This window comes from Centrocercus urophasianus, unplaced genomic scaffold, assembly GCF_019232065.1.
Source record: "Centrocercus urophasianus isolate 14NV4802_14NV808 unplaced genomic scaffold, USGS_Curo_1.0 seq_10, whole genome shotgun sequence".
Classification (NCBI taxonomy): domain Eukaryota; kingdom Metazoa; phylum Chordata; class Aves; order Galliformes; family Phasianidae; genus Centrocercus; species Centrocercus urophasianus.
In genome coordinates, this window is record NW_024884142.1 from 27,254,848 (window position 1) to 27,268,491 (window position 13,644).

At 41.4% G+C, this 13,644-nt stretch overlaps 1 protein-coding gene across 2 annotated transcripts in view; it reads left to right on the forward strand.

Annotated features, from left to right (window-relative positions):
• Nucleotides 1–1,266, forward strand: part of LOC122158413 (cytochrome b5 reductase 4) — a 28,789-nt gene extending 27,523 nt beyond the window's left edge. For both annotated transcript variants that reach the window (XM_042815111.1, XM_042815117.1), the window contains one exon: nt 685–1,266. In XM_042815111.1, the coding sequence (XP_042671045.1) occupies nt 685–739 (55 nt within the window). In that variant the 3' untranslated portion in view covers nt 740–1,266. The remainder of the gene's footprint in view (nt 1–684) is intronic.
• Nucleotides 1,267–13,644: the final 12,378 nt, after the last annotated feature.

Sequence of the window (13,644 nt, forward strand, 5' to 3'; positions counted from 1 at the left end):
TTTCTGACTTGAAAGTCTTTCAAAAATGGCTTTATTTTGAGCTTTTCAACAAAGCTTTTAATTAAAGAGTATAAGAGCAGTATGCAAGTTTCATGAGCTCTAGTAACTTATCAAAACTTTCTAAGAGCATCTCTTTTTATTTTTATTTTTTTTCTAAAGTACTGCTTTAAATTCACTACTCGGAGAAACAAATGATATAATTGGAAAGAAGCTTACTGTGTAGGTGTTAGCTGGATAAATTAAGTTAGTGGAAGTAAAAATCAAAGCTGCTGTTCTATTGCAAGCAGTTCTCTGGATTATTATTAATGTATTTATTTACATCTGTACCAAATACTTTCATTATGTGGCTTATATTTAAAGATAAAGGGTTGTCTTTCCTGTGGCATTGTTGAGGACAGCTGCACAGATCTAATGGAGGGTGGAATTGCCCAATACAATAACTGTTGTCTTTTAATAAAGCAGAGATGCATCAAATGATAGCTCTACTTATTTTTAGGAATTATGTTAGTATCCTAACATGTCATACATGGTCATGAAGTGTTTTCTAAATGCATTTATTAAGGTAAATGAAGGAAAACTTCGCTGTGTGTGTTTTAATAAAAACAAGGCAGAGGTGCTGAAGTTGTCTGTGCTGAATTTTGGATTCCAGATATTGATGTTACAAATTTGTTTTCTGACTTCCAGATGTCTGGAGGATCTTGGATACTCTCAAGAAGAGATGCACGCTTTTACTGCATAAAGCTGTGGAAGATATCAGTCTGTTTGTTCAATACAATCTTATTTATTTACCTTCATGAATTTAAATAAATGAGAAGTGATTTTTGTAAGACTTGAAATTTCACACTTGGTACCAAACTGTTTATTGAAAGAAATACATCTTTGGAAGAAGAAATTTTATACTGTGTTTTATCTTGTAAATCTTATCTTGTAAATATTTTTTTCTAATACTTAAGACATTGTGTGTATTAAGTTATTGTAGAGGGAAGCAGAAGAGTATGATATGTGTTATGTAAGGTATCTCTTGTTTTGGTTCATGAAAGTTATTTTTGTTGCAAGCACTGATTTAGGTTTTGAGCTGAAAGTCTTATTTCTTACTGTAATATCTCTGAAGAGCAATACTGTCTGAATTTAAACCTTGTACTGTAACTCAGGTAACCAGTCACTGAAAAATGTTCTTTTTCATCTGAAGTCTCTGTTTGACCTGCAAGCAATCCAATTATGTCTGTCGGCTTTGTAAAGAAAGAATAAAATTATCTTTGGTAAAATATAAAAAATTACCTTGGATAATAATAATAAAAGATTTTATATTACTTAATGTCTTTTTGTAGGGTTTTTTTTTCTGTATTCTCAGTTTATAATGTGTTACAGAAGAGCTTCCAGAAGCTTAGGATGCCAACTGAGAATTCATAACAAAGGCAGTGTCTTGGTCTGCCGCAAAAATGTCTGTATGAAATCACTGACTTGTACAGCCCTTCTCATTAGCTGCCCTGAGTGTAAAAGCATGACAGCTTATGGCCTGCAGATACTATGGTAAGGACCATGTAAGTACCTACAAATATTTGACAAATTGTAGTATTATAAATGTATTAGAATCTGTAGTCTTTTTTTCTATTATTAAAAATACATCGTTATGAGGCTGCACTCTGCCCCCACCTCCCTCCCACCCGGCGGGGCGGGGGAAACACACAAAAAATAAAATAGCTGCCACTGTTCTAGATGTACCAGTAATATCTATTTTCAGATTGAATATCAGGAAGAATTTCTTCTCAGAAAGAGTGGTGAGGCAGCAGCACAAGCTGCCCAGGGAGGTGGTGGAGTCACCGCTCCTGGAGATGTCCAAGAACTTGTGTGGATGTGGCACTGAGGAACACAGCTAGTGGCATGGTGGGGGTGAGCTGATTGTTGGACTTGGTGATCGTATAAGGTCTTTCCCAACTTTAATGATCCTGTGATTCTGAAAAAATTGTTAAATATTTTAATACTAGCCATTATAAAGGTTAAGTTGCCATCTGACCATGACTGGCTATCCTAAAATGAGCTGCCATGTTTTCAGTGCCCTCTCATCTATTCGACTTGAAATTAGAAGAGGATTGGCAGTCGTTGCCCATAACTTATTTAAGTGGTACTGTCACTATTTTGTTATCAAGAAGGACTGAAATGCTTTCAGTTTTAATTCTGCAGTGTTGCTTATGGAGAGATGCTCTGCAACGTGTCAGTTATTAGTAACTGATACTCCCTAGATGGATGGTCAGCTTTGGCATAGTTTTATATGCTAATATTTTGTGCACATCTCTGGGAAAGCAGCATGTGAATTACCTGAAAGGTGGGTTTTTATTATTTTTTTCAATACTTAACACTATATTGATGATATGGTTTTGCCTTTGACCTTCCCATGATCATGCAGTTGGTTAAATTGACTTTTACTCCTTTGGTGCTCCAAAAAATAACAGTACCCAGCTGCAGTTGAAGCTGGCTTGCAGATTCATAATTATTGGCTAGGAAGAGGAGAGAAGGAGTAGGCTCTCATATCCTCTGCAGAAATCGACTGTAAGAGCTCCATTTTCTTAAGAAACAAGACTTCAAAGGGAAGATGACATCAGAAAGAATATTCTCCTCTCCTCCTTCTCCTTCTACTCTAATATATTCTCTAGAATATAACTCCTCTTAAGCAGTTACCTGCTTAATGTCTGATAGACAGACTCTGAAATTGATGCTGCTCTGCCATCTCTGAATGGTAGTTTGCCAAGAAACAAACCTGCTCTTGTTTACCAAAGGGAACTTTGAAACATATGGACTTAATTACTGTGTTGTCAGTCTCAGATGGGGAAAATTCTGTGGGAAATCTTTTATGGGGAGAAAAGGCCATCTGCAAATTCTCCTTCTTGGGCATTTGTTCTTGGATAGACCCATCATGCAATTCTTGTTATGTTTACAGCTGTATGTATATGTGGTGTGATTAGAAAAGGAGCTCAAATAGACAAATGCTTCAGTGCCATGTATTAATAATGAGTCTGACAAGAGGCTATTCATAAAATTCCTTCTCGTCCACACCAGTAATGAGAAATGCAGTAGTTAATATTATACAGTATTTTATATCATACTTTATTGTCAAAGATACTCAGATTGAAATCTTAATTATACACTGTAATCCATTGGTGTTTTATAGTTAGCTGCTGTGTACTGCCGACTGCGAAAAGGAATGACAAACTGTAGAAGTAATTTGTCAGTTGTATTTTAAAAACTCAGCTGCTTGGCTTTTATTGCCCTGCTACATGTGAAGAAAAACATTGCTTAGTTTTATAGGAAAACCCGGCTTGCAAAGGAATCAGATCTAGTTCTGGCATACTTGTATTATTCAGAGTTTGATTAAAACAGGTTCTGAGGAACCAGCGTGAAGAGTTGATTGTTGTGCTGCTCAATGAGATGTTTGTATGTTCATTAGGAGATAATGGTTTATTAAACAACAACAACAGAAAAAAAACCACCTTAATGAAACCAAACAGTAAATAGAAGGAATTTGAAGAATTTGGGCATTCAGTAGGTCTTCATTAACAACAATAAAATTAAATAATAATAATGCTGTTTTGCTTATACTGCATCGGTAATTCCAAATGTTCTGGAGGAGGTTTGGTAAGGCAGAAAAACTTGCTCTGTTATTTCCTCCCATGCATTTTTTCTGAGCAAAATTGAGTTTCAGGGAGAGCCCCAGAAAGCTGCCGTGTGGATGGATCTTTTGTCATACTGAACTTTAGGCATTCTTCTAGAAAATTCCTTTTTTTAAAAGATAATCATACATTTTATAGTTGCATCGGTGACCTCAACATCACAGGCTCACCCTACATGCTCTTGAAATAAACAGTTTGTTACCCTCCTCCACAAGGAGGCATATTACCCGTATCCTGGAAGTACATCTGCCTTTTACCTCAGATTACTACATCCTGGTTTTGCAGTTTTAGACACCAACCAAACACTGCACAGTTTTGTGGACGTTACAGCTGTGAAGTCTACACACTAAAGCAGCATTTGAATGCAGAGTTGGAATGGAAATTTTCAGGAACTTTTCTTTATGAGAGTGGTGAGATGCTGGCACAGGCTGCCCAGAGAGGTTGTGGATGCTCCATCCCTGGAGGTGTTCATGACCTGGTTGGATGGAGCCCTGGGCAGCCTGGTCTAGTACCAGAGCTGGAGGTTGGTGGCCCTGCCTGTGGCAGGGGGATTGGAACTTTTGATGATTCTTGGGGTCTTTTCCAACCCAAGCCATTCTATGATTCTAGGAGCCCACTACTTCACAAAATAGTGTTGAAGAATAAGATTTTTTTTTCCACTTTTATGCTTCTCTTGCACGTAGTTCTGTAATGCGGTCCTCTGAGCTGGGTAGTTTGGAAAAAGAGGAACAATTAACACATTTCAGTTCCATCTACAGTCTTCCTGTATCTTATGAAGGATAACACATTAACGTCCCAACAGTGATGGTAGCCCTTCTAGACTACATCAGGGGAGCCTCTTTAAGCATGGCAAGCTGCATTTCCAATTTGGGAAACATCTGTTCAAGTATCTTTTTTTGACCATTGAAATCCAGATCGCAGCCAACTACGTGGCTGCAAGTAGTCATAATTCAACATCTTCATTGATACAAAGGGATGTTGGATTCCAAGTGAGCTTAGATGAGCGGAGTTGTTCCTGTCCCCTAGGATGGGCACTCGAAACTAAGGGCGCTTTGAGGACTTCTGCAATGTAATTTAGCATGAATTGTCATAGTTCTGAAAGCCTCTGATTTCCTTTGTAGTTTTGAGTAGGGCTGATACTACTCATAACTTGCTTTGCACAGAGTAGCCTAGCAACAAATGGCAACTTGACGTTATTCCAGATTTCTAATGTAGATATGCTGCAGTGTTGAAAGTGGCTGAAGTTTAATTTTGAGTTTTACTTCTATTGTTTGAATACTTGAAAGACTTGCTGCAGATTTCAAACTTCATAATAAATTCCTTAGGGGATGAACATTGGTGTGAATGTCTAAAACTGAGATTGATTTTTATCAACAATTGAAGGCAGCGGTGCTCATGATTTCCCTGTTTATACCTAAATGGTGGTGCAGGGTTTTTTTTGTCTGTTCAATTGGTGCTGCTGACAGGCTGGTTTGCCTCTATTTTTTTCTTCTTTATTGCTGATGATGTGGTCAAACAGCCACATTCCTGCAATCATTCTGCTTTATTGTGTTCAGAAATATTTAGGATTTTTTTTTAATTGTTCCCAATTCTCAGGTCATTTTCTCTGTGTTGAAAGTAATAGAATGTAGGTGCTGGTCATGTATGCATGAAAACTACAAAATGCTGCTGAAAGGATTTTACAAAAGGAAATCCTAATAGAGCAGAACTGAATGATGAGAGATTATAGAGAAAAGCTGCAGAGACAGTAGTAAACAAACAGGATGGCTGGAAAGAAATACATTGCTTTGTTTGAAATCATACTCTTAAACAAGGGGAGAAAGCCTTATTTGCAAAGTCTCTGGCTTCAACTGAATGATTTTCCTTTACAAAGCAGTAGAGGGAAAATGGTGCATGCATTTAATGAACGATTAAAATCAAGGTGGTCGTTAGTAGGAACCCATGGCAATTCGCTGCAGCAGCTGAGTGCCTCTGTTTGATGCAGGGGCTGAGCTGGGAGCTGAGGGGGTGCTGCTGTCCATCTGACTGCTGGCCAGTTGCTGGCTGGGTGCTCTCAAAAGTCTTTGTGCTGATGGGCCCTGGAATGTGGTTCTGCTCATCTCTTGTAGTGCTGCTGGCCCATGGTCCCATGTGAATGCTTTACAACATGGTACATTGCCACTGAATATTTTCAGTATGTACAGAACATCTCTTGCATACAAACATGCAGAGAATATCTTTCCTTGGTCTGACGTTGCTATTTCTTTAGGAACAATTTCTATTAGCTGTTGACAAATGTCTCACCTATGTACAATTTGATTGATTCTGCAGCAGGGACCACCCTGGATGTTAATCAATGCCTTTCAGAGCAAAAAAAACAGCTCTCATACCCTGCTCTGCTGCAGGTGAGCAAAATGTAAATTGGATACTCATGCTTATAACACAGAACTGAAGTGCTATAGCTCTTGCCACCCTTTGCTCACATTGAACCTTCCCTCTTGCCAGCAGCTGATGTATAGGCAAGATGCCCTCCTCATCTGAGGCTTTATCAGCCACGGGGCTCTGTGGCTGAATTCTGTCTGATCCGTCATGAGTTTGGGCAGTGTTTAATTCCTGAGGCAGCACAAAAAATGGTGGGGACACAAATGCAATGCATCTTGTGCTCTCTTTTAGGATGAGAAGTGGTGGCCTCAGGTTGTGCTGGGGGGAGGGTGTCAGGTTGGATATTAGGAACAATTTCTTGTGTCTGCAGCTGAGTTTCAGAACTCCATCTGCAGTCAGACCTCCAATCCGTGCAGTCTGTGCAGCCCTGCATTGTGTCTCAGCTGAGCATCTTCTGGCTGCAGAATTTAGTGTGAACGAGACCTATATATAGGATGGGCAGGAAAGCATTTTAGGTTCCCACAAAGGCACTGAGCCGCTGTGCCTGTTGCTGTGCATACGGAATGAACTGGGTTGCCCTGTGGGTGACAGTGGGAGTTCAGACACCTGAACTTTTGTGCTGGAGCTGACTCAGTGTGCCGCCAGGCACAGAGTTAATCCAATACAGGATACTATTGCCGGAAATGTGGAAGCTTTGTGATCTTTTTTTTTTTTCTTCATCACATGCCTGCCAGGCAATGTTTTCTACGCATCTGAAGCACAGTTGGCTACCTTGGAGATTTTTATTTTCCTCTGAATGTACATAAAAGCCCTTCTGTGTGGGGAATGCAGTTTTTACAGATTGACCATTAGAGCAATGCAGTGATGCAGAACTTGTGAATAACTGTGATTGCTGATCTGTGCTACTCATATTTGAGACCTAACCAACCGACACAATTCCACAGATTTTTAGGCTAAAATGAGCAGTCCTGGACTGTGGGTTTACTTCAATTTGATTTGTGTTTTGTCTTTATTAGAATCGAGCACAGATGAGGGAGGGATGTGTTTGAGATGGAGTGAGCTATCACTCTAAAGCAGGCATAGGGCCATCCCCCATGTGTGCATGTGAAAGTTCCAGTGTATGTCTCTAAAAACCCTGTTTCCTTATTTAGATCTTTCTGAAGCAGAGATTTTTGCAATTGTAGCTGTGGTCTGGATTCATCTCCTTGGAGATTTTCTTTGACAATAGTTACAATTACTGTCTTTGAGGCATTTTTTTTTTCTGTGTATTTTTTATATGAAAAAACACGCTACTAAAAGATGGATACTTTTGTAATGTTCTTGATCTTATGGGATGATCTTATTAACATAACTTTTCACAAATTCAAAAGCAAGAATAACCTTGCTTCGTTTTATTCCTTTCTAAGCTATTAGAATCTGCTTTGGGGCTATGTGACTTTCCTTTGTTGGTTGGAAAAATTCAGATTTAAAATCTCTCCTTAACCCAGTCTTACATCTCAGCTATTCAATCAGATATTGCAACTATTTAATTTGTTGATAACTGGGAGGGGGAAAAAAATCTCAGTTCAGGTTTTAATAGAGGTGCCTTCATGCTGTGATAAATGACTTATTCTCATTAGTCCAAATTCACTTAGTCCTGGGCCAGAGTAAATGTTCCTAGGTTGTCAATACAACAGTGGCATCATAAACATTTGCAATACAGATTCTCTTCTCTGTTAACAATCTGCCTTTCAAATTTTCCTTTTTTTTTTTTTTTTTTTTTTTTGGCAAATTTTCATGTTTTAACAAGCAGAAGTTTCGAGGCAGACCTAGCTGCTTTGTTCCTATGGAAACAGAAGACTGTCTTCAAACAAACCGAGTTGCTGTGGCAACAACAGGTGGGCACAGAGGTGTGCTGAGGCAGTGTGGGGCCACCCTCTTGCATCTGGTGGGAGGCAGTGGTGGATACTCCAGGAGGGAGAAAAGGGTTCCCCAGGAGCAGATAATGGCACTGAACCCTTAGAAGGCCAAACGCACCTCCAAGCCACAGCTTGCATCTCCTTTTGTTTTTAACCATGAAGCACTCTATTCTGTCATGTTTTGTCACTTCTCAGTAGATTTACTGAATCTGGTACTGATGAGTGGCTTTGAAGAAGTTAAAGAGGAGTTGTTATTATTTTTAAGTCAGATTGCACATATTTCTAATCAAAACACATGTGATGGCAGTTTTAGGAGGAGATGCTGAAGAGCAGCTCTGTTGAAAGAGATCTGTGGGTTCTGGTTGACTGCAAGTTGAACGTGACCCAGCAGTGTGCCCTGGCAGCCCAAAAGGCCAACCATGCCCCGGGGTGCACCAGGTGAGGGGAAGGATTGTCTTGTTGTCCTCTATGCTGTATGGCCTCACCTCCAGCACTGGGTGCAAATTGGGTGCCACAGTGAAGAAGGACATAAAACCATTAGAGACCATCCAAAGGAGAGCTACTGTGATGGGTCTGAGAGCAAGGTGTATGAGAAGCATCAGGTTTTGGATTAGAAAAAGGTTCTTCACCAAGACAGTGGTCAAGCAGTGGGCACAGCCATAAGCTGATGGAATTCAAGAAGCATCTGGACAATGCTCTCAGACATAGGGTTTGAATGTTGGGTGATCCTGAATGGAGCCCGGAGTTGGAATCAAGCAGCCGGTCACGAGTAGTGTTCCCCAGGGGTCGGTGCGGGGGCCAGTCCTCTTCTGTATCTTTATTGATGACCTGGATGGAAGCACTGAGTGCACCCTCAGTAAGTTTGCAGATGACACCAAGTTGGCTGGAAGTTGGCTGCCTGGGGGTAGCGAGGCCCTACAGAGGGATCTGGACAGGCTGGAGAGCTGGGCTGAAGACAATGGGATGAGGTTCAACAAGGCCAAATGCCAGGTCCTGCACTTCGGCCACAACAACCCCAGGCAACGTTACAGGCTTGGGGCGGTGTGGCTGGAAGACTGTGTAGAGGAAATGGACCTGGGGGTATTGATTGATGCTCGGCTGAACATGAGCCAGCAGAGTGCCCAGGTGGCCAAGAAGGCCAATGGCATCCTGGCTTGCACCAGAAATGGTGTTGCCAGCAGGAACATGGAAGGGATTGTCCCCCTGTACTCAGCTCTGGTGAGGCCACACCTCGAGTGCTGTGTCCAGTTTTGGGCCCCTCACTGCAAGAAAGATATTGAGGCCCTGGAGCAGGTTCAAAGAAGGCAACAAAGCTGGTGAGGGGTCTGGAACACAGGCCATATGAGGAGCAGCTGAAGGAGCTGGGAATGTTCAGCCTGGAGAAGAGGAGGCTCAGGGGAGACCTCATTGCTCTCTATAACTTCCTGAAAGGAGGTTGTAGGGAGCTGGGGGTCGACCTCTTCTCTCATGTAACTGGTGGTAGAACTAGAGGGAATGGCTTCAAGCTGTGCCAGGGGAGATTTAGGCTGGACGTCAGGAAATACTACTTTTCTGAAAGAGTGGTCAGGCACTGGAATGGGCTGCTTAGGGAGGCGGTGGAGTCACTGACCCTGGTGGTGTGCAAGGAACGGTTGGACATTGCATTGAGGGATACAGTTTAGTGAGAACTATTGGTGATGGGTGGATGGTTGGACTGAATGATCTTGTCAGCCTTCCAACCTTGGTGATTCTGTAATTCTGTGACCTGATCCTTCTGTTCCCCTTCCAACTTGGGATGATCCGTGATTCTGTGACAGTCCTGTGTGTACTTGCAGGCATAAAACAAATCCTGTTTGAAGTATTTTCTCCTCTTTAATGTAAAAATCCATGTAAAATATGTAGAGATGATGTGGGGAAGATGTAATCATAGCACAGAATAGCAAGTAAAAGGGGAAGTCTGATTCAATTGTGGGAATGTGAAGAGAGATATGTATACTCACTAGGAAGGAAATTCCAGGAAGGGTTGTAGCAGAGCAGCAACAGCATGATGTGCAACCTGAGTGGGCTGTTAGTCATGCAGGAGGAGCTTTTTGTCATGCATATTTAAAACCAGGTACATTTGATGAAGCACTGTATGATGAAAACGTTCTCCTCGTGAAGTCAGAAGAAATCTTCCTTCTGAAGATGCAAAAGATGGTAAGTGACTGAGCAGCTCTGGGCTGACAGAGGGAGGGAGCATCCTGCTGCCCCTTTCCACCTCGCCGACCTCTACTTTTAGTCCTGTTCTTCTTGGCCAAGCCTTGAGTGGCACAGACAATCAAAATTTGGGGTATCAGCTCCAATAAGGATAAAGCAGCACAAAACCACTTTAGAAAGGAGTAATCTGCTTCAGTTGAAGTTGTGGTAAGTGCACCCTGAATGGTGAACTCTGCAAGCAAATGTGGGCAAGAAAAGCAACAACAGCGCTGCTCAGGTGTGTGCTCTGAGGCGCCATAAGGGATGTAGGAGTTACAGCTCTAAATGTGAGGCATTTGGCAGATGAAAGGAAACAAATCATGACTAGGAAGGTTGTAATTTAGGGATTTAGGTGAATTTCAAAATGGGAAATGCCTTTCTATATTGAATGGTTTATGCTATAAGTGATTAAAGTCACAGATACCCTTAGACCACTGGGAGAAGAGAGTAAGAACAGTATATCAAATATAACTGTGCTTTAAACTTTTGCAACAAGACTTCTGAAAAATAGGAACCTTCAAGTAGTGTCCTGAGTGTGGAGGGTGGGAAAGCCAACTCTAAGAGGTATGAGAGGCTGAATGCCACAGTGCCCATTAGATGAGTAATTGCAATTTGTGTCTGAAGGAACAGCCATGTCCTATATCTGTTAGGGAGTGATACAGAAGTATATCTGGTGACTCTGGTAGCTCAGACTGGAGGTTTTATGCAAGGCAATCTTTCCCTACTCACCAGTGTGGGTCTTTCAGCAAGACAGAATAAAAACAGAGTAGGTTCTATACGGTAGCATGCTTGAGTAACTAGTTTCAATCCATTTATAATCCTGTCAAGATTCCATGCCATTCCTCATGGGACAAACAAATCTATTAAAGGGACTTCTCTCATACACTTGCTAAATGGACAGTATTCTTCTTTGGTTCAGGCTATCCTGTGAAATTGTTATCCTGTAGAGAATATAAAAAATGAAAGTACTGAATAATAGATTTCCTGAGTGGAAGGGCTTCCATGCAGACATTGTACTACATGCTCTTAAAGCAGAGAAACAAGCTTAATAATTTAATGTCTTCCCTATTTTTCCCCTCACAAACCGTACAAAACATGTCATCAATGCTCCAGTCTACAAGACAAGCTACTGCAGGGTCCTCCTTTTGCAGGACACCAGTGCTTCTTTGGAAGGAAGATTTTCTCTGAGTTTTAGCTTGGATTGAAATGATTTCTTATATTTGATACATCTCTCTAAATACTCTCCTTAGCAAGGTGTTTGATCAGGCAATCATAACTGTGTCCTGCAGAACCACCAATGATCAATGAACAAGGAAATGCTGTATCAAATAACATACCCAACATATCCAAGCAGTAGGTTTTGGTGAATTATTTTTCAGCTTACTGCTTACACACCACTTTGTCCAGTGAGACTGATTGCTGGTTTAGCTTTCCTCATCAGTGCTATTGTCCCTAGATACATTTCTCCACCCACTCCCGCCAGTTTAAAGACTCCGGCCACCTACTGTACACAGGCATAGCTTAATGCTCCATGGCACTATGTACTTGTGTGTGCGTCCATCTGTGCCTTGTGCTGCTCTCACCACTCCCTTGGCAGTGCCCTCTCTGTGCCACTGAGTTTTCCTTCTTTCTCTCAACCAGAGCGACTGACGGATGTAATCAGCTAAGATTAATCCCGTTTCTATTTCAGTTGTAAAGTTGGTGTGCCCTCAGTGTTTCCTATATCTGTTTGTCCAATAGGAAAAATAGCATCTCCCAGCAAACCATGTCTTAAGTAAGAATTAAAAAATAAGCCAACACTTTATCACATGTTGAGAACATGGTGTCTTGTCTGTGTAAGGAAGAGATTTGCCAATCTCTCTTGATGATGCATTGTAATGAAAGTGTAACTTGTCTTGGTAAGCACCTCAATTGTTCCCCTGCATTCTGACAGAGAAATAAGAGTAAGAATTGTAATAAATGTCAGTATGTACCTATGGCTACAGAAGAGCTTTTCCCAGCACTACGCTGTTGCTTTAGAAAATGATTTCTTAAACTTTTGTGACTAATGAAGATCTGACAGGAAAGCTAATGGTAGAGGTCAAATTTTTACATAGTCTATTTCTGATGATCATTATGACTGCTTCAAAGTAACAGTAAAGAAGAATTGAGCGCATCTCCTTTCTCTTTTCATTTTCAGAAGTGAAGCGAGTCCACGAATACTGCATGAAACTGCTGCTTTTTCAATTAAAAAAGTCTTTTACTGTGAAGGTGTCTTGGGGAACCTTAGGAGAAAATACAGCTCTCAGTTCATACAGTTCATACAGGAACATGCCACAGGTGACCTGCTCATCACCTAGAATGACACTTGTTTTAAATGCTCCTTGCTGGGAATAAAGTTAACAGAAAAATGTTATGCTGGGTGAAACAGGATGCTGACAAGTCTGGAGTATGTCTCAGGTGGGTGAACTCCTACAGAATGAGCACATAATGCAATTTTTGTCTGTATTCTGTGCACAGTTGCACTGCTAATGACACGCGGTCTTCTTGGCATTCCAGGCAACTTCTTAAGTATGAGTGTGTTTGCTTCTATTTCCTCTTCCACTGACGGCTGTTGTGGCAGAGTTTGCAAATAAGTTTTGTTTACTTGAGGGAGTACGAGGGTGAGGTAAGTTCAGAATTTGTATTCCTCTAATCTAAGCTGTGTGCAGTGAAACCTGCAGAGTGAAATTTTAATCAATAAATAATGATTGGATACTTCTTTTTAAAAGCCAATAATAGCTAATCTAATTCGAAGCACAGTGACACTAGTTAGGAATTGTGCAGAGGGATATGCACACAACCTGAATGCTAGAACAGGAGCTGACGGAGCTAGATCCAGAAAATAAAGATTACCTGGGGGTTTTGCTTAGTGTGTGCTTCTTGATAGGTGAGCATGTGCCTCATGGAGGATGAATCCATCACTCAGGACAGGATTGTCTCTACAGCTACACATTGGAGGTGCTTGATATGCAGTTATAGAAAGTCCCCTCCTGATTCAGGCTGAGCTCTGTGCACACTTAGCTCAATGCACTTTGGGGCAGGAGAGCAGCTTACCTTGCTCTGCTGGGGCTGTCCAACCCCACTGTTCTGAGAGGGCACAAATGACACTGCTGCCAGGATGTTACCCTGTCACCCTCAAGCCTGATCTCCTATGTGCATCTCAGATGTTAAACCTAGATTTAGAGCTCTGTTTAATGAAGCTGCCCCAGTATCTACATGCTTGCTTGGTCAATTGAGCTACTGCTTCCTCACATAGCAGGACATTAGGTCCTGGTGCACCTTGCTGGGATGCTAACAATAAATTATCCCTTTGACAGAATAGGATCTTGTCAGTGAACTTGCACCAATACCTTTAGGAATGGGCACCAGGCAAAGACAGTAGGAAGACGGTAGGAAGGCGACAAGTTGGTCTCTTGGGAAAAGGGCCCTCAAAAACAGTCCTAGGGCTTTCCCTGAGGCTTCCTAAGATTAGTTCTGTTGGCCCA